At 47.6% G+C, this 20,282-nt stretch overlaps 8 protein-coding genes across 8 annotated transcripts; 1 reads left to right on the forward strand and 7 right to left on the reverse strand.

Moving 5' to 3' along the window:
• Nucleotides 1–437: 437 nt before the first annotated feature.
• I303_100308 (1,2-dihydroxy-3-keto-5-methylthiopentene dioxygenase) lies at nt 438–1,429 on the reverse strand (the record flags this gene model as incomplete). The annotated part of the gene is made up of 5 exons (XM_018403679.1): nt 438–679; nt 836–900; nt 977–1,050; nt 1,173–1,326; nt 1,401–1,429. The coding sequence occupies 5 exons, from the start codon at nt 1,427–1,429 to the stop codon at nt 438–440; spliced, it is 564 nt and encodes a 187-aa protein (XP_018266333.1).
• A 1,393-nt stretch (nt 1,430–2,822) lies between these two features.
• Nucleotides 2,823–5,433, forward strand: I303_100309 (uncharacterized protein; the record flags this gene model as incomplete). Its single annotated transcript, XM_018403680.1, has 11 exons — nt 2,823–2,926; nt 2,985–3,028; nt 3,092–3,255; nt 3,328–3,478; nt 3,570–3,874; nt 3,950–4,321; nt 4,380–4,582; nt 4,653–4,857; nt 4,938–5,071; nt 5,136–5,335; nt 5,396–5,433. The coding sequence occupies 11 exons, from the start codon at nt 2,823–2,825 to the stop codon at nt 5,431–5,433; spliced, it is 1,920 nt and encodes a 639-aa protein (XP_018266334.1).
• Nucleotides 5,434–6,154: 721 nt separating this feature from the next.
• I303_100310 (uncharacterized protein) lies at nt 6,155–7,891 on the reverse strand (the record flags this gene model as incomplete). Its single annotated transcript, XM_065968082.1, has 6 exons — nt 6,155–6,603; nt 6,686–6,773; nt 6,854–7,023; nt 7,118–7,316; nt 7,386–7,472; nt 7,601–7,891. 6 exons carry the CDS (start codon nt 7,889–7,891, stop codon nt 6,155–6,157), a joined length of 1,284 nt encoding a protein of 427 aa, XP_065824154.1.
• A 2,498-nt stretch (nt 7,892–10,389) lies between these two features.
• Nucleotides 10,390–12,891, reverse strand: I303_100311 (uncharacterized protein; the record flags this gene model as incomplete). The annotated part of the gene is made up of 6 exons (XM_065968083.1): nt 10,390–10,509; nt 10,601–11,123; nt 11,191–11,273; nt 11,361–11,744; nt 11,814–12,172; nt 12,249–12,891. 6 exons carry the CDS (start codon nt 12,889–12,891, stop codon nt 10,390–10,392), a joined length of 2,112 nt encoding a protein of 703 aa, XP_065824155.1.
• Nucleotides 12,892–13,644: 753 nt separating this feature from the next.
• On the reverse strand, nt 13,645–14,438 carry I303_100312 (uncharacterized protein; the record flags this gene model as incomplete). Its single annotated transcript, XM_018403683.1, has 6 exons — nt 13,645–13,711; nt 13,777–13,845; nt 13,905–14,057; nt 14,127–14,208; nt 14,273–14,328; nt 14,386–14,438. 6 exons carry the CDS (start codon nt 14,436–14,438, stop codon nt 13,645–13,647), a joined length of 480 nt encoding a protein of 159 aa, XP_018266337.1.
• Nucleotides 14,439–15,557: 1,119 nt separating this feature from the next.
• Nucleotides 15,558–16,408, reverse strand: I303_100313 (uncharacterized protein; the record flags this gene model as incomplete). Its single annotated transcript, XM_018403684.1, has 6 exons — nt 15,558–15,624; nt 15,687–15,755; nt 15,825–15,979; nt 16,081–16,130; nt 16,227–16,282; nt 16,374–16,408. The coding sequence occupies 6 exons, from the start codon at nt 16,406–16,408 to the stop codon at nt 15,558–15,560; spliced, it is 432 nt and encodes a 143-aa protein (XP_018266338.1).
• An 883-nt stretch (nt 16,409–17,291) lies between these two features.
• I303_100314 (uncharacterized protein) lies at nt 17,292–18,111 on the reverse strand (the record flags this gene model as incomplete). The annotated part of the gene is made up of 6 exons (XM_018403685.1): nt 17,292–17,358; nt 17,420–17,488; nt 17,557–17,709; nt 17,777–17,858; nt 17,924–17,979; nt 18,065–18,111. 6 exons carry the CDS (start codon nt 18,109–18,111, stop codon nt 17,292–17,294), a joined length of 474 nt encoding a protein of 157 aa, XP_018266339.1.
• Nucleotides 18,112–18,880: 769 nt separating this feature from the next.
• Nucleotides 18,881–19,556, reverse strand: I303_100315 (uncharacterized protein; the record flags this gene model as incomplete). The annotated part of the gene is made up of 5 exons (XM_018403686.1): nt 18,881–18,941; nt 19,000–19,218; nt 19,271–19,355; nt 19,423–19,475; nt 19,546–19,556. 5 exons carry the CDS (start codon nt 19,554–19,556, stop codon nt 18,881–18,883), a joined length of 429 nt encoding a protein of 142 aa, XP_018266340.1.
• Nucleotides 19,557–20,282: the final 726 nt, after the last annotated feature.

Here is a 20,282-nt window from a genome sequence, read left to right on the forward strand (position 1 = left end):
ATATGGACACCGATAATCTCTCGCATCTTGCTATACTACACTCATACTACACTACAATCCCCTTACGAACAGATAATACATAATCACGATACATCTCCCGTATATAGTGCTCAACGCTCGGAAGGGCCTTTTGACACGCGGACACTAGAGTTGGAACGGGTCGTTTTGATGATTTTCCCCAGTTGATATAGATTAGTTCACGGAGCAATGTTCCTTCGCATCATGCCGCATAGAATCAGATCTTCATCATTATACATAAAACTAATCTATCGAAAGAACATTCAAGCTCAAATCCAGCTACCCCTTGGCTTTGGCTAAATCTCTTCTCTTCTCATCTTCGCGTTTTAACATAGACATAGTTTAACATGTTATAAGCAATTTCAATTTCAAGTTGACAGCTGCATCCAACTCCAACTGCACCAGATTGTGATTTCAGGCTAAGCCTTGATGGCACCTTTGACCTGCTGCAAATACTCGCCCCTGGCCTCTCGCTCGTCTGTGTCGGGCGCGCTCCTTGAATGGGGCGTCCATTTAGGTTCGTCCTGGAAAAGCCTCATAGCTGTTATAGTATTATTTGAGTCGACTGTGAACCTGTGATATATCCCTGCTGGGAGGACTATCAGGTCCCCCTTCTCGAGGGATATTCGGATCCATCGTTCGTTATATGGTTCGGTGACGCCTGAAGTTGAGGTGATCAGCATTCCTTGTCCGGTAGCGTCTTCGAGATCAAATGACATATATTGCGCAATTGGGATGACCGGATGCCCGGATGGTAAAGCGTAGGAGTGGTGTGGATGCTTGGAGAGGATGGGTCGGAGTATAGTATATTACTCACCCCGCACATCAAAGTATCCTGATCCGCCTAAAATATACCTGATCTCCTCGTCTTCGTGCAAATGTCTACGCATCGATCGGGCATCAGCCACTGTGCTACTCCTTGATATTGATGACAGATATAAGAGTGAACCCGACCCACTCGTCAAAGAACGATTTGATCTTATCCTCGTATGCCGCGCCGAGACCTTCACGAGTTACAGTAATTTGATCTCGCTATTAGGGTTACCAACAGCATAAGTCAGTCAGACACCTTGGATCATGTTACGTGGTACAAGGCTAGGCATCCTTCTTCCCGAACCACTTTTTTTGACCCCATGTACAACGTTATCACTCACGTTCTTGTATCCCCTCTCTTTGGCAAACGAGTTGATCTCATCTTCCCATTTTTTGTCATCGCCAATTGGGATCTGCTTATATATCACGCCTAAGTCGGATAAGGTGTTCAAGGAGATCGGGTTTCCGGAATCATGAGGAAGTCTTTGGTCTCCTCTATCACGATGAAGCAGAACGAGGATTAGCTGTATGTTTTAGACGGTGACTGAGGAGGAGGTCGGAGGACTCACGGAATGTCGTCGAATACATAAGCTTTCATGGTGGATATATCTGTCCTGTTGATAGCTGAGGTTTAGGTCTTACTGGATAAACAATTGAGCAGTCGTCAGGATGTGAGCACGATCGACGCAATGTTTATAAGAAGCTCAGAAGTCGAGGCAATCCACGAATTATATGCTGTCCTTTGCATCATCATACTCTACCAGGAAGATGCAGATGAAAAATGATGACGTGATAGTCTTTTTCGGGATCCGGGCACTCGGCGTAAGTCATGAGGATTTCGTCCAAGTATAGAACATTCGTGCGGCTCCGCTTCATGCTGTATGCTGCATGCTGCATGAGCCGTCAGCTCTTTCTGACTATTCTGATGCATCTGGACGGAGTAGAGGCCAGCCTACAGGTGCACGCATGGTCCGATTATCAATACAATGTAGTTTGTCCGAGTGAGAGGAGCATGGTCAGAAGGCGATGTCATTGGAATTTCCCAAAAAGGCAAGTCTATCCAGGTGGCAAAATCAAGACACCGCAAAGAAAGTCAAAAACAAATACAAAAACAAAAACAATCCAGTCGCGTGGAGGTGAGATGAGGAGATTGTATCACCGAGTTGAATTGGCGAGAAGACATGTCTTATATCTCATATGCACATTACTTCGTAAAACTACAGCAATGTTCAGACTGTGATACGAGAGTGACTCTACATCACCCGCTCACAAGGTGCAAGAATCTGTCTTTTCAAAGAAGAGTTTGATAGAACGAGGGCATCAGGTTCAAGGTGAGTATCAGCTATGACACTATGACGTTCGTGTGTGTATATGTGTTTAACGCAACTTCACAGCTCTAACAATCCCGCCAGCTTCTTCCATCAAGCAAGCTAACTCACCCACACCCATACAGCTTGCCTTATTTCACTTGTGCATCACTTCCTCCTTGAAACCGCCATCGATCGGACTGAAGGGTAAGTGCCTCTTATTTTCCAACCTTTACCTTCTGACCTGTCGAGAACTTGAGATATACAGCGATCAAAGCTTAAGGGACAAAGCTGACACTTGTGTATCCATTCTACCCTCTCTCCCATTCCCTTCCCATTCACTGCCTCTCATCATACCTCTCAAACGTATCTTGCGACCAACCAACCAAACGATCCTTCATCCCGACGTCATTCATTTTCCCTTACCCGGCGGTCCTGCTTCAGACTAAGAGCCGAGTATCTTCCGTCTCCGTGAGTGTTTGTAAGACCTTTCGAAAATTTGCGTCATCTGTCAGATCAGAGAGCGACAAAGCTAATCTCGAATCGATCATTTGTCTGTTTGTTTATCTGTCCAGAATTCTCTATCTCCTCATCCGACGTCAAGACAAGCTATTCATCGATCCTAAGACCAAAAGAAACGATAAGCTAGAAGAACGTCATATACCCCAAGTCCCTACATCAAACATGCCAGCCTCGCCACCTCGACCCGCGAGATTAGCGGACCCCGCAACGACATATACCTTACTAGAGAAGCTGGGTACCGGTAGTTTTGGAACGGTGTGGAAAGCGTGCGTCCTCCAGCAGTCGAGCACTCTCACGATGGTAGCTGATCAAGCACTGTCATAGGTCGCATAATGAGACCAAGCAGATAGTAGCTATCAAAATGATAGGTATGTCAGCTGCGCCGTATTTGTGCAGCACCCAGCATACACCAGCTGACTGCTTCTGGCTAGACCTTGAATCGTCAGACGATGACATATCGGAGATACAAGCGGAGATAGCTCATCTGTCATCATGTTGGTCTGACCATGTCACAAAGTACTACGGGTCGTTCGTCAGGGGGGCGAAGTTGTGGATTGTGATGGAGTATCTAGCTGGAGGAAGTTGTCTTGACTTGGTATGTTCAGCTGTTTCAATTGTCTGCCCTGTCAAACTGGGCTCAAGATAGATTAGCTGATATTATGTATAGCTAAAACCAGGGATATTTAGCGAATCTCAAATCGCGATAGTCTGCAGAGAATTGTTGTTGGGTCTACAATACTTGCATGAGGAAGGGAAGATACATCGAGATATCAAGGCTGCGAACGTATTGCTGTCCGCCAGCGGAGACGTCAAACTAGGTACGCTTTGTCAATTCTGCCTTTCGTGCTTCTCCATCTCTATCAAAGGACGATAACATGGATTTGTGGCTGATCGGTCGCTCTCTCGTAGCCGACTTTGGTGTCGCAGCCCAGCTATCATCCCATAAATCGCAAAGGCATACTTTCGTGGGGACACCATTCTGGATGGCACCCGAAGTGATACGTCAAGCGGGATACGATAGTCGAGCAGATATCTGGTCGTTGGGTATAACAGCTATCGAGCTAGCGAAAGGAGAACCGCCTTTGAGCGAGTACCATCCGATGAGAGTGTTGTTTCTGATACCTAAAGCGAGAGCTCCGAGATTAGAGGAAGATGGGTGGAGTGACAGCTTCAAGGGTTTCATAGAGCGATGTTTACAGAAAGACCCAAAAGACGTGAGTAGTCCATGCGGCCTCAATCTGATTTACATATATCTCAAACAGAACGCTGAATCATCTTGATGTACCTAGCGAGCAACGGCAAAGGAGCTCCTCCAACATCCTTTCATCACGTCTGCCCGCTCGACATCAACCCTCATTCCTCTAATACAACGCTACCAAGCGTTGAGAGCGAGATCGCCTTCCAAGTCAAACAGCCCCTCTCGCACACTAAACAAGATCGCAGCTGGGTTGGGTAATCTGACAATCGGACCGGGAGGAACGATGAAGAGCGAATGGAATTTCGATGAGACGATCAAAGGGACTATCAAAGGTGTACCTGTGAATCTCGATCTGGGGGACATGGACGATGACGAGTGGGATTACCAGGATGAAGAAGAGGAAGACGGTACTTGGGGTACCGTACGGGAGAGAGAAGAGCTTCTAAGAGCTTCCACGCTGAATGTACGTCAGCTGTTTTGACCGGGACGGGCTTCGCAGCTGATATCGGGCGACTCTGCAGGGCTCTGATCTATCGTTACCGATGCTCGAACGATCTTCTCCCAACCCTACCCCGTCTATCGGCTCTTCGCCGCAAACGCCTCACTCAGAGATCCTTGACTTGAGGTCTTCGACGGGCAGCGGGACATCGGGAAAGAGTACATGGAAACAGCGACACGACCAAGATACGGGAACCGTGGTCAAAGAAGGCGATCTTGGAGATGGGTAGGCCATGCTTCGGCAGTGCTAACTAAGGGTGTGATTGATGATGCTAACGCTTCAGTGCGTGTGATAGGTATTCGACAGTCCGACCTATGAAGAAAGTCGATACCATCCGTTCGGCGAGAATGTCTACCGAATACATTGGTAGTGGCTCTATCAGAAAGACGAACGGTGTACCGGAGTTGCAAAGTCCAATCAAAGCTAAACCTGCGATGTCACCGAGAGGTCGAGCAGGTCAAGCGCTGGTAGAAGAAGTAGTTTTAGGTGTATTGGACAGTGTGAGCAATTCAACCAGGTCCAGTGGACCTTTTGAGTCTATGATAGCTGATAACTTGTAACTGCCATTTTACTATGGTAGACCGCCGCTGACGACCACGATGCGACGACATTGGAAGGCGTCAACCTAATTCGGAAAGGATTCGCAGATCTGGGAAATACTAATCCCGACATAGCTTATAAGCTGGTGATGGATATCCTAGGCGGCATAAGGCAGTAAGTCAAGGAAGTACTGTGAACATTGTGTTCTTAGACTGATCGGGTGTGATTTGAACGGTAGAAACGATATTGTCCATTCTCATATCCGGAACATGTCAATGGCCAACGTGATACCGAAATCGCGTCCGATTGTAGAAGTCGACGTTACGAAGCCCACGACTCCTTCGTCGGATGACGGATTACCGATGAGGCAGAGTAAGGAGAAAGATGATGATTTGATCAGAGAAAGAAGTCCGATTGCCGATCTGTTATATCTCAGATGTACGTCTATTGTTCCACTCCCGTATCGAATCCTGAGCTGATACCTTGTGCTTGTGTTAGGGCTTGATGGACTAAGACTGAAATGGCCTGGATCGTAGATTTCTTGGTCCTATCCTTACCCTCAGCATCATCATTGTATCCCTGCATCGCGTCATCTTTCTGTTTTCATCGCTCTATCCGTCTATAATACCCTTTCGCGTTGAAGTGTCGTGTTGTGTGGAGTCTGTCTCATATTGCTGTTTTTTTTTTTTACTTGTTGTTCATATACGCTACGACGACATCATCTCACTTGTCTGAATGACCCATGAATACGGCTGAATCCGCCTCCGCATCTCTTTAACACAGACGTCAGTCATGTCCCGGAAACCCTTTATCGGTGTCTGAGCTATGTGAGTCCTTCTGCGCTCGATCTGCTACTCTTGAGTTACGAGCTTCGCCCTAGCCAAGCGTATTTGACGAAGACCAAACGATGTATGCAACTTACTTCGAATTGAGCTGGTTGATCGCCAATGCTAACAATCCGTCTTCCCGGTTTCAGAAAAATATGACGGGCAATCGCGTACGGTAGAGGTCTATATTGTATGGATAGCAAACGATGAAGATAACGATAACATCAACAATCCACAAAGATTCTCACAACTTTTTCAAGAACCAGTAAAAGTCATAAGCCATACAACGTATACTCTAGCATTCTCAACACTCTTCCACTCTAACACTCTAACTACAATTAAGCATTCTCCATGATCTACCCTATCCTCTTTCATCCCTACGAGTACTCCCACCTAACCTACACTACCAGAATATCACACCATTACACCATTACACCAAAGCGACTCTGCCTTTCCCTAAGCCCGACTTGAAATTCCTCATCCCCCCGACTCTACTAGCAGCTTCGGCCCTTTGGATCTGGGCGAACGCTTCTAGGATATGCCCAGGTAAGAGAGGTTGTCGAGCTGAAGGCGGAGGCGCAAATAGCGATATCGGTGTATTTGTGCTGGTCGATATCTTTGCAGATCCTTCCTCTGTTTTGGACTTTTTGGCAGGCGATTGGGCTTGGGAAGTATCACTCAGTTCCAATTTTCGTTTATTGGGTGATGGAGATTGATTTTGAGGTTTAGTCAATTCTAGACTTTCCCTCAATTCCAATGCGGTGACGCATAATGATCTGACCATTTCGAAAGAGAGGAAGCCGAGGATATCGATTATGTCGTCGTTGGGCTTGACATCTAGATATGCTGAGAAATTAACAAATTCTCTGAACCGACGAGCTATTAACCCAAAAGATATCAGTCACTGTAGCGCAGTTGCCCGAGGTGAACAACAGGAACAGAAGAAAAAGAAGAGACGCACCTTTCCTATATGTGAAACTGGCTTGTCGACAGTCCGAGTAATGCACATACTCATCCTTGGTCATCTTCTTCGTTATCTCATCGGCATCCTGCGATAAGAAGTACGGAGTGATGCTCATCAGTAATCTACATTTCGGCTGATATGTTGAAGATACGATTATACACCCACCCTCAACCGTTGCATGCTATCTTGATGAGCCTGAATCTCGTCCTCGTCTTCCTCTTCCTCGTCGTCCCTACTTTGCTTGCTCGGCAGGGTCCGCAAGTAGTCTGAAAAGGGCGTCAGAAGCTCCCAAGGAAGCTTCATCATCGATTTTCGCCCCTTTGCCGCTGCCTTGTCTGCGAAGCATAAGGATCAAGTAATCAGCAATGCGAAAGATGCTGCGAGACGAGAGGTATCGTTTTCAGTTTCGGATGGAGATCCAAAACTTACCATCCCCACCATCAACTTCAAGATCTACATCCCCACCTCGCTCTTCTTCGTCTTTGGCTCGCTTCCGTACGTCTTTCCATGATAAGTACGTCCGCAGCCTGTTGACTTTGCCTCGATCATCCCGGATGAGGAAGATCAGATCTTCGGCAGAGAGGAAACGAGACGATCGGAGGTGAGTCAGAAGTCGAGCACGGGTTACCTATACACAAGTGATGGAGGGTTTAGCAATATGTAAAAAGCCATCTGCCTTGCGAGTCGGGTAACTTACAATTTCTATTATTTGACCCCTGACTATATCTTCTACCAACCTGACAGTTTCCGGCAAGGGATCTTGGACTTCACCAAACACGAACATCTCAATCAAAGGCAGATCAGCGTTGGCTCTCTTCAATTACACAGTGAACCGTATTCCTGCTTATACCCTCCCTTCTCCTTCGGGCAATCGTTGTGCCCTTGTTCGTGATCGACATCTTGACAACTCACCATCTGGCTAATCTCATTCGAATACTTATACTCCCCCTTCTCCTTCTCGCCCTTCTTCTTTTTTGCTGCTCCACCAGCTTTCTTCTTCTCATCCTCGCTCTCCCCCTCATCATCTTCGTCCTCTTCTGCTGGAGGCGACTGCGATCGCTTCCTCGATTGTTGCGTCGAGGTGGGCTGTACCGAGGGACCGGCCACAGCGTTTTGGTTCGCTGCTGCTGAGGGGGTGGGCGTAGCCATGGGTAGGGAAGGTATCGTCTTGATCGAAGGTGGTAATGCTAATGATGATGACATTGTGGACTGAGAGTATGTTACTAAGCCAACAGCGTTACTGTGAACAGGCCAAGCTTCGTTCATATAGGTTTAAGAGAGGAGTATTGGATTATTCTGGTGTTTCAAAAATCGAGATGGATATCCTGTTGTTTCCGATAATGAAGAGCCATTCGGGAATGGGGTGATCTGTAAAGTTGGACAAATTGCGTTAACCGGCTCCGAAAGCTTCGTGCTTGATGGATCGTGACCGTAATGAATGAATGATACTGGGTTTCTGATACTGTTGCGAATGCTGGGCTCCTATGTTTGGATTGCGACAATACAGTTGTTGATGTGTAATCACGACTGCTTGATCGGTCGGTCGAGCAGTGAGCAAAATCCGAGTCTATCCTTCTTCTTTCGTCGGTTTGATATACTCCAACTTTGCCCGTGACTGACAAAGGAGGTAAACGATGCTGTTCGGCCTTGTCTTGCTTGTGACTGCGTAATGATCCGCGTGTATTGGGAGGGTCCTTTGTCGATGACTCGTGATCCTTATCTATACAACTACCTTCTCCAACATTCAACGGAAAATGGCCGGATGGAGGCTTGGTTTCCACTGGTAAAATGTCGGTTGTCGGCTTAGCAAGAAAGATATGTATGTACAGCTGGATGTATGAGCTGTATATAGAAGCGGATGACTGAACGAGATGAGGAAGAGGTAGTAAAGGTGAAGGCGAACAATTGAAAGCCAAAGGACGTTTTATGATTGATCTATTAAGCGAGAGCAAGTTATGGATTTCGGTTGATGACGAACGGTACTAGTGCTCGATCAATTCCTCGGTTACGCTAATTCTGCGATGGGCTACGCTTCGCCTTGCCCGGTATACCGCGTTGGGTTGTTTGACTCCAATCTATTGGTCGTATGCACGTATGCACACTCTAGAATCGGACTATGATGTGCCTTCACAATCTAAATCTAAGAGTATCGACGGTGAAGCAACATGTGGATGAATTGAAGATACCGGTAAATCAGATTCTCCACCTGGCGTCGGCCAACGTGAAATCGCGAATTCGCCTACAATCCATGAATACTAAGCGCGGTGAATCAAGAACGAGTACGACGTCTTTCTTCGTCGTCTACTTTTGCGGAGCAAGGCAACATGTGTTCATACGTAGCCAATCAATGCACAACGCGAACAGTTCTGTGGATGCCTCGGCGTTGGTATCAGTTATTGTAATCTTCGGCACCGTAGATGGATCTTGCACCTGCTAAGCACTCTTCGAATCGCCAAGCGAAGCGAGGTCAGAATGGTTCCCCGAAAGAACAAGAACAAGTACTGAACAAGGCAGCGGGGTTACCAGGTCTGTCTCGTTAAAGTTGTTGGGAAAAGTCAAAAAAGTCAAATTAAACGCTCAGGAACCAATGGATCGTACGGGGCTCTCAAAGGGCTTTTAGGTAAACATCGCTTAATCCTTTATTCTGGTTGGTTCACCCCTTCCAGAACGCTTAGCGATCACGTAAATACCTTGAATGTTCCGCATGTTCGGATACGGTTCTAGCCTTTCCTACATTCAAGCGATAAGCATCGGACTTCAGCTTCTGGTTTATACTTGCTGGTCCGGTCGTATTGTACTCGATTCCGAAAGGAGGCAGGACTAGGACTATAGTCGGAATCACCACCAAGCGAGTGACTGGTGGTATTGCCGAGAGGCATCTAGGGCAGTAGGTCGTTGTAGTCCTTGCTCAGCACTACGCGTACGAATGATACATGCGTACAGTCTTTGAGTGTTAGATAAGGGATTGAATCCAAGCTCCGGGAAATACACCCCGCCGACAAGACGGATTGACCGAGCTCATCCCGATTTCAAGGTTGGAGTCTACTCGTCTCAGTATACGGATCCGTCATATCGGAGAACCGCATAGCAATGCCAAGCTCCAGCTACTCAGCCCACTAAAGATGACCTGCATTTTATTCTATTGGAGCGTATATGCGCATCGTCAGTTATCAGTGCATCCATGAGTCCAACCAATCAGACATGCATGCACACAAGCCGGCGACTCCGAAATTACGCTTGACTCCCATGCCTCAGCCGAAATCCGGCACAAATATTGGCCCTTCCTGTCGACCTCGCTCTCGCTTGGAGAAACCTCGCAATTGGCAAAGCGAGATCTTCATAATAGTCGCTTCACCTGCACGCAGGCACACTTCGCACTGCGTTGCCTTTGCGCTTTATGAACTTTCATTCAGCTTTCAGCATACCTCTTTCGCAAAGAAGCGGTCATATATGCGCCCCCGCCCAGTCTGATCTCACATCTCCATACCAAGCGATGAGTATCAACCACGCGCAGACTGATCCCACATGAACAAGATCGCATGCATGCATAGAATGCCAGAACTACCATTACAGTCGTGACAGACATTCGTTATATCATTACAACGTGGTATCAAATGCAATTATACGGTCCGATCTTATCATGAAGGGCATCATGCTTCTCAATACAGATGTCACAAGACCCAAGGCTCTCCCAATGCCGTTTATACAATACTTCCTCCCCACTCTTCAGAAGCTGTCACCGGATCGTCTCTGAGCCATTTCGCAGCTTCGCGATTCGATCTCCATATACGAGTCGCGAGATCATCGGAAGATGCAGCGAGCTACACACGACCAGGCAGGAATCATCAGATTAATCCTCTTCTTGGCATTTTACCCACGTTCAATTTAGCCTAAATGCGAGGACGGACTTACCATATCTTTGCCCCAATCTACAGCGCCTACTTCCCTCTCTTTCCCCGCTGGCCAATGAACGCCCCCCTCTCCCAAAGATAATCTCGTAGCTGTATCGGTATTTTTGCTCTTGGTATCCCAAGTCATGACTCCGCCTTTACAACTTCCGCTACTCAAATACCTCCCATCTGAGGATATCGACAAGCGGATGTAAAAGCTTGAGACCAGCAGATTCGAATCTGTGTATGTTTTGATCCCGATGGACTCTCCCATATCCACCTGTCCAGCATCTGAGCTCTCCCCAGAAGCGATTGAATGGATATGAGAAGGTCTGAGAGAATGGATTTTAGAGTCTCCGCATAACGCAAAGAGGTCGCCGGTCGTGGGTGATTCGCATAGTGCGTTGATTGATCTTGCTCGCCTCGAAGGCGCAGTGGTGTGCACAGTAGGATCAGGTAAAGAGCCCATAGCTGTACAAGATGGTCGTGGTTCGGGTGATCGAGTGGTTGGAGCGGGAAATCGCAAATCCCACAATTTGACGATACTGAGCAGAAGTGCACAACACATGTTAGCTGGAATATAATTTCTTTCTGAATTCGAATGTCTCTCACCCATCATACGATCCGCCGGATGCAAGCACCCCAGGCATGCTCTGCAATGCCACAAGACTAGTGACGGACCGGGTCGACGTCCGCTAAGATTGCGTCGATGATAGGTTAGCCTCAAGGCCTCTCTGCGTATGATTGGAACAGCACAACCGATGAGCTCATTGTTCACTCACGCTGATCCCATTGCGTCTCCCATCACCATGAGCATTTCTGATAGTCATCACGGGATTCAACTCTATTCCTCTGCTGGGCGGTTGGGCCACAAATCCAGGAACACCATCACTATATCTTTCCCTATCACCTCTTGGGACAGGACCTTGATCGGCATCGGCATTTCGCCTTCCCCTGCATCTCACATCGTAGATCAGGATATTTCCATCTCGACCACCTGATGCGATCACGGATGAGGCAGATGAAGGGTCCGACTGAGATCGAGATGGATCGAAGAAAGTCGTCGTTTTGACGGAAGAGGTATGTCCCGTTAATGTCGCTAGCAACGTCGGTGTCGGGGTTGTTAGAGCGTGCAGTCGAGTGGATTGATCGCCTGACGCAGTAAGCTAAGTAGAGCCAAGTCAATCAGCATGGCCGACGCGACTCCAGCCTCAGAACAATTGATCGCGACTTACGACTTTGCTATCATCTTTACTCCACTTCAAATCAAAGACGGCATTACCATGCGCTCGCCACCAAAAGCCTTTCTCTTCCCTATGCGTTCCCAGTCCCTCGTCTACATTAAGTATCCGAACTCCGCCTTCTTCGCCTGCAATAGCTATTAGGCGTCTCAGGCCTAGTTCCTTGGACGCGTACGAGTCATACGTCTTCGCCACGTGATTGAAGGAGATCGATAAAGGCGGAGCAAAATCGCGCGGTCGACCTGTTGGCGGGTGTAAGGACGGCAGAAGAAGGACTGATGGAGGTGTGACAGGATCGTAAGGCAATAAAGAATGGACCAAGGTCGATAAGAATGGTGGTTGAGTCGTGATCACTGGTGAATCAAGCCAAGAAATGATTATCAGCTATAGACGCGTGAAGCTGACAGACACGTCCGCAGAGGTACCTACATTTGCATGAGCTCAGAGTCAGAGAGTTCATTGATTTCACACCCAGTCGCTTTCTTTGTCTCTTCCACACCCCATTGCTTGGCGCCGCATCTATACGGATGCTAGTATCGATCTCGGGCTTCTTCCCTTCTTTGACCCTTTCATAGTTGAGATTAGTGGACGGCAAGAACCAATCGTGTATACTGTGCATTCGAAAGTGATTCTTCGATCCATCCATCTCCACGTCCAGCGTGGATCCATGAAAGCTATTTCCAATACCATGGCTCGTGCTCGCGCTCGTACCTGACGACGCGGATGATGAAGAAGACGAAGGTGTGTTCTCGAGGGGGATGGAGGTCAAAGACGCGATTGACGAGGGAGGGTCGAGCCGTATCCGTTTTCGTGAGATGGGTGAGCCGTTTCCACTATTTGGAGGAGTGTTCTCATCTTCGGTTGTTTTGGTGGTGGAGGAAGTGGGTGTGCGTCGTTTCGTCAAAAAAATGGGAGCGAGTTTCTTGGTTGAAGATGAGGGAGTCGGCTTGCTAGTAGTCGATGGTGGTGTATGTTTCGACGGTCCAGCGAGCGCGTTGATACGTTGAGGAGTATTAAGTGGGATAGACGATAACGGATCGCGAATGTCGCCTTGATCGCGTCCGTCTGTCATCTTAAGGAGGACAGCGTGTTGGTGGAATCGACTCGACGCGAATTTGGAGACTGAGGAAAAGGGGATCGGAAGAAAGATGGGAGAAGAGATGATGAAAGAGTCTCGTCAAGCTACTGCTAGGCGACTAATACGGACGTTTTCTCGGATAATACTAATCTTAAGGTGCTGGTATGAAGACTCAAAACACGAAGAATGTTGAAATAGTACAGACTTTGAGTCACGCGGTTGCTTTTCGCGTTGATCTTCCTCCACTCGATAATTCAGCACGGGGACATTAATTCTACACGTGGCGCCACTAGCGTTCACTGGATTTTCTCGTAATTCACCAGTCTAACCCTTTTAAAACACGTCACTTGACATGGAAATACCCTCGATAGAGGGTGAGTGAGGTCTCAGTCGCGAACGCGAGTCTACATCGTGGTCCACCAACGCGTGAAGCATGGCATGATGTCCGGCTCAGTACAGTCTCGACCTATGTATCGATTAGTCGCGAGAGAGTGTCATTCGCATACCGCTCATTCGCCCACCTGACCCCTCTCGATGCTGCTCCATCTTGACTGCTCTCAGTCTCAGCTGCCCGTAGAAGGCGAAGACGCTCAGAGTCATCCCGTGAATAGAAGAGAGGGACTTTGTTCCATCACTGATCATTGTAAACAAGATGCATTGCACTGCGGCATGAAGGACTACGATCGATCAAGATGGGTATGGCGTAGTCCAGGTTATAGTACTCTACGAACTACCTAAAGGACCTGATTAGACGAGCTTTACCCCCTTCGAGACGAGGGTCCCGAGGATTGCAGTACTAGCTTGTCCATTGAAGCTACGGCGGGTTAACAACCCATTAGTTCAGGTGGTCTACAGAGTAAAAGGCGTGACCGTACTCACATCATTGTCATATCAATAAGTTCTACTTTGATGTGATAGTCGCCGGGAGGAGCGTCAGTTACGATTCCCCTGAACGCCATTTGTCAGCGACCATAACGATAGTTCTCTGCTGGAAAACAAAGACGAACCCGAATTCCGTTTCGCCTACCCATCCTTGCGCTTGAAGAACTGGCTGAAGAAGGACAAGCGGGACTGTGGTATTTGCCGGTTTAGATATGGTGGAACTGGTCGAGGCGGGAAGCAATGTTAAGTTTATCATGATCCGATTGTAGTCGATGGCACTATCAGGAAAGGCGTTGACAATCAGCTATGCTTCCCATCACCTGAGATACCGCTTTGTTGATACTCACAGCGCTTTGGTCTCACCGTTAAGATCGACCACGATCTTGAGTTTTTCGCTGAAGATTCCGAGGAAAAACCCTTGTGTATCGGCTACAGCGATAAATGTCAATTGAGTCGCCTCTCGACAAGGTGAAAAGTGGGAAATGTGACTCACTGACACCGGCGGTCACGATCTTCGTGGGCTGAAGAGCGAGCTTCACCTTGAAGTAGCTGACATACGACATTAGCCATCACCACTGCAGGACTGTATGCAAGGCCTGAGCTCACCTAGAAGTCGGCTCTGGCTTGGGTACGAATGGGATGAGTGGGAATTTTGGCATCTCGACTGTCGGCGGTGATTGTGTCTCTGTTGAATTTTCGGAACGAAGAGGGCTATTCCTTTGAAAGATAGGAAAGAGGAAAGAAGTGAATGATGCTCGTGGACTTCAGTATAGGTATATGTACCTCTCGCGTGTAAAAGAGAATCTTTTGCTTCTCGTCCGATTCACAAACAAGGTCCTTGCGCTATGCTTCTGATGATTGGAGTCGGAAGCGATTTGCTGATCATGCACTGATCGCTCTGATAGGAACAAGAAAGTGATTCAACGCTTTGACTTCCAGCAGCATTGGAGCCATAAAGCCCGAAGAGGTGTACAGACTGTACACTAGATCTTCGGACAATTTATGGTACGTTCCCAGCCAGACACTTAGTGAATAGATTGTACGAATGAATGAATACCCGATGTCTCTACTTCGTCAGAAAAGCTGTCAAATCCAAACAGTCGGTGGCAAGTTCGGATTTGTCTTTTTAGTGAGACGGAAATACATTGAACAGGCTTGATGGTGATTACCTTTGTATGATGCACACAAGTCACTTGAGCTTTGGCGTCAGCGAAAGGAGGGTGGATCTCGGTCTAGGGGTTCCGGTCGGGAACTTCTTGCTTTGTAGTTCGCTAGGGCAGATCGGAGAAGGGTATGTCGGATTTGAGGAGGGTCAGCTGTGCTTGCATAGTCGATTGGTCTGATTGGCGTGAGTTGTAGTCGCTCGTCAATAATAAATCTTTCTCACGAGTGCCACAAATGCTCAAGTGTGACAGCCCAAGACAATGCACCAATGCATGGGAACGCGGTACCGCTCAACGAAAGTGTGAGCGACTTGGCCACCTTAATTTACTGTAGCGGGGCGGGAGGTCAGATTGAGAAAAGGCATTCAGCTTGAGAGGGCATACAATCTTTACGCTAAGTTTTCGGACAATCCAGCTGAAGACGTACTATGAACTGTCCGAAGACCTACTGCGCAGATTGTACATGACTGTGAAATTTTTTGTGCCTCTGATAAATGTGCAGAAAATGCATATTCCTTCGGCAGTCCGATCAATCCTTCCTCTCTTCACGCTGTACGATTTCTATCTGAGACCAGCTGCTAAGCAGAGACTTCCGAACTCTTTCTGGGCTTATTCCTAGACGAACTTGACTGGCTGAGTGAAAACGGTCTTGACAATGGCAGTGCTTGCCTGGCCGTTGCAGCTGAACGTCCAGATGAGTGACTTATCGGAATCGGAGGTGTTATGAGATGAGGATGCACTCACATCAAGGAAATGTCGATGATCTCGATCTTGATCACATAGTTGCCGGGACAAGCATCCGTCACGATACCACTGACAACGCAGTATACGAAAAGTCAGCTGATGCGGAGATGAAGTATGACTCTGATTCAAAAAACAAACCCCAGTTCTGCTTCTCCAACCCATCCTTGATCTCTAAGAGCTGGCTGCAAAAACATCATTGGAATACTGGTGTTTTTGGGGACGAGAGGTTCGGCGTCAGCAGATAGGAGGTAATAAGTGCGAAGTTGATGATAATGGGCGAGTAATCGATGGGGCTGTGCAAAGATGCGGGGCGATGAATGAGCTTCCCGTACCCCAATCGGTGAAGAGACAGAACTCACAGAGCCTGGCTATTATCGCTATTTAAGTCAATTACCATCCTGAGTTTGGCGTTGAAAATGGCAAGGAAGAACGTTTGGGTATCGGCTATCGCAAGAGAAAATTGTCCTAAGCAGACGCAAGGAGAAGAGTGCAGGGAGCAAGGTGACAACGATGAGATGTTTGCGCTGTACAGTTACTTACTGATGCCGGCGGTGATGATCCGCGTAGGCTGATTTACAAGCATTGCCTCGAAGTAGCTGTCACGTACGTCTCGTCAGCCTGAGGAACACATCTGCGTGAAGTTACAAGAAGTCACACAAGTCGGAGAGGCGAGCAAAGCAAGCTTACCTCGATTCCATCTCCGCTCGATACAAGGATGACATGTGCGTGAGAAGTGTCGTCTATTCCGATTGATTTGCTCGCAGAAAATCAACAAGAAGAAAGGTTGAAACGAAGAAAATGAGTACAAAACGTGTATGCAAATTCTGTCACTTCTCAATTGATCTCACTGCATTAGAAATGACAAGGGCTCTGTGCGTTAGGTAGAGAATGTACAAGCTATCAGCGACCGCATGAACTATAGGAAAATGGGGACAGCTTTGACCGCTTGAGAAGAAAGAAACCATCAGAAGCTTGGGCATCCAGGCTCAAAACCGATTTCTACGGGACCGAAGTGGTATCGCATTACGGATTTGAGCATGGAATTCCGATGTTATCGTGTTCGCTCTGAGGGAGATGATTAAAAAGTCGCTTCGCCCGACCCTGGAGCGGAAGACCAGCATTCGGGATTGTCATGAAAGTCAAGAAAATTCACAATACAGGTCACATGTATACAAATTTCAGCGAAAGGAGGGTCTGTTTCACTCGACAAGAGTGAAGCGGGCAGTGTGTACCTTTCGATCTTCTCGGCAGTCACGCGGCATCGAGAATGGATCCGCCACTGAAACGACAAGTGTGGGAGGTGGGAGGACGAAGTCGAAGTACAGTTGAGCTATCCTCAATCTCAACGAAACACCGCTGCAAGAATGTACCAGATGGACAAAGGTGCATACTGCGCCTGAAGAGAGAAAGGCGGTTCTCAAATATCCTAAGTCGGGTACAGACACGTCGCGAAGTCTTGAGTCAACCAATCTTTTCCTAAGACTTTCGCGACGATACTTCGTACAGTCCGTTTGAACACATAAGCTGTATTCTCAGTCGAACAGCATATAACCCTTGTGTCTCACTTGCTCGGATCCTGCTTACCATGGCAAACGGCGCAAGTATTTAGACAAGCTCAAAGATCTTCGAGAAAGCCGTAGTAAGTATAGCGGTGCTTGTCACTTCCCCAAAACTGAACTCAGAATGAAAGGGGCTATTAGCGATATGCATCCGAGGATTATTCCTTCACTCACATTAAGGAGGGATCGACCAGCTCGACTTTGAAGACGTACTCTCCGTGAGGCAAATTGGTGAGAATACCACTAAGATATCCACCATCAGAGATCAGCAGAATTGTTACAATCAAAGAGCGCTAGCACAAGTAACTTACCCGATTTCTGCTTCTCCAATCCATCCTTCCCTCTTGAGAGCGATTTGTAACAGCATCAGGGGGATGCTTGTCTGAGGGGATCTGCAGTCGATGGGGGTATAAATATTGGGAACTAAGGAGACATTGCACATGATCCTCTGATAGTCGATGGGCCTGAGAGAAGATCGGTAGTACTCAGATCCCAGGAGCTTCCATGTCATCAAAGGCGATCACAACATACAGCGCTTTCGTTTCGCTGTTCAAATTCAGGACGATCTTCAACTTCTCGTCTAGCACTCCCAAGACCAGCTCAGCCGAGTCGTCTACATAGCGACAAGCATCAGCAAAGGCTCCTTCTACTCCGGCTTCTTGTCGACGTTGATCTCACTAGCTCCGATTTTGACGATTTTGGAAGGCTGTAAAGGCAGTCTGAGGTCAAAGTAGCTAGCAGGCACGGTCAGCGTCAAGCAATAGACCTCAGATGACCAAAGATGAAAAAGAAGGGTCAATAGAAACGACCATGACTCACGCAATCACCGGTTGAGGCTTCGGTACAAGGGGAGCGAGAGGAAACATGTTCATCTCAATTACAGTGTGAAGGTGGAAACAGACCTTTGAAGCTGATGATGGTAATATCGGGCAACCATTCGAAGTCAGTTTAAGTGCATGAGCCGGAAACGTTAACACGTTTCCGAATGGTCTTCGCACCTTGCTCAGCATCTTTTGATTATGAGTCACTGTGTCACTTGATATACATCAGTCACCGATGAGAAATCGGAAGAAGAATGGTATCCTGGCGAGGGAAGCACATGCCATGTCACCATCAAGGATTATCGTCCCTGTTTTTCAATAAATCTTCCGATGATACGTAGTCAAAGCTTCTTCGCTATGCCCCTTGCAAGCGACAAATACTTGATGAGTCTTCGGAGGGGAAAGGACTGAGAAGCGGCTGATTGGTACGGAAGCGAGACTGGACTAACTGACGGTCCCGCTCTAACTCCATTCATACTCAGTCCAGGTATATGCTTGCAAGCAAAATTGATACAACCACATTCTGTGATGCTAGCTTATGGAGACTTGGGATCGATACTCATTCCCGTCAGCACGCTCGTGGAAGGCTGTGAGGGAGGCTTGGTGATTTCGGACGATAACACTGGCAAGCGGGTTATCCTTAGACCTACGCTCCGCCTGTATGCTGAGCAGCAGCCCACTGCGACGAAGAGCCGAGTTGAATCAGAAGAGATTGGCAGAACGGTGCAGATTGAGCAAAGAGACTGTGGACTTGGCAAAGGCGATATGTAAAATTATGACTGATCTGCTACAATACCCAAAGACACCACTGTTTCTAGTGGAATGGATTTGACGTGAGAGACGCGACTACCTTGCTTCCGAGCAAGCAATTCTCACTGATAGAAATTCGATTAGCTATGAGTATTCATCCTGAAGTTGAAGAACGCAGCTCACCAGGTCTCGTCCATGATCACCTGCACCTTCATCACCAAATCTTCCCTCAGCGTGCTATGCAGTAAGCCTGGCACAGTGAGAGTCCCGATCCAGCCCTCCTCTCGCTTCTCCGGTGTCGACCCCAAAAGTGGAATGGCGAAGTTGACTGGGACGTAGTTAACGGCGTCTCGATTAGGGACCAGAGCGATATGGATTAGTACGTCCGAGTAGTCGGTCTCTCTGCTCGTCGAAAGAATGTCAGAAGGCTCAAGCAGACAAAAGCTCCACTTACTTGGCTTCGTACTCTTCTGTGTTCGCACTGACGAAAATCCTGACTGGGCGATAAAATACAGAGCCAGTTAAGCCTTTTCCGGTGTCTGATATAGATCAACGTAGTCTCATCAGCTTGCCGTGACCGAAAGCGGCAAGAACGACTGCACTCACCTCCGACCGCCCAAAGAGCCCTAGGCTGAGTATTTATCGCGACCGTGAATGTTCTGCTGACTGGTCAGCTTCACTGACAAGCGAATAATAGGGAAACGCTACATGACGGCGGAGTTCGCTTACCGTTCTTGCATACTGCTCGATTGTGGTATTATTTCACTTTGGTGGACGAAAAATGGAAAGAAAAGTTAAAAGCAGTCTTCAGTCGAAGACCTTTAAAATGTTGTTTGACTATGCTTGGACCTCCAATTCATACTTAGAGGCTTCCGTTTTGAAATAGATTTCTGAATCCGCAGAATCCAGATTCATTTTGCTCCTCCCACCCCGAAAAGCGGAAAGAGCGCAACATTGCAATAGCCAAAGGTATGGGTCATTGTGTTTGACTTTTAGCTCAAAGGACCGCTTGAAGCGAATAATTCACACAAAGCGGTCACACGATCTGTACTCCCATCAATTCTTGCTGCTGACTGAGAGTCAATGCTTTCTCATATGATGCCTTGACGTCACAATTATGATTCCTACATGGTCCCTCGATGCTAAAATGATTGCCGCTTATTTGTATTCTTATGGGTATCTGTTTCATTGCTTGTGATTGCTGAGGTGTTGACGTGCTGGTCGACAGGAGGGGGGAGAAACAGTGACGATCGGGGACTTTTGAAAATTTAATTTTTATTATGTATCTGTTGTGGATGCGAGGATCCCTGCCGGATTTGACGGTCTGCCTTTGACTTTGAACACCTGTCTTGACGAGAATAGTACCGAATATCAGACGAAGAGCATGTCTTGGGACATGTAGCCGTAAAAAAGACTGCTTGCATGGTCCTCATGTCGTCAAGCACGATGATTTAGCATGCCGTGAG

This window comes from Kwoniella dejecticola, chromosome 1 (genome assembly GCF_000512565.2).
Source record: "Kwoniella dejecticola CBS 10117 chromosome 1, complete sequence".
Classification (NCBI taxonomy): domain Eukaryota; kingdom Fungi; phylum Basidiomycota; class Tremellomycetes; order Tremellales; family Cryptococcaceae; genus Kwoniella; species Kwoniella dejecticola.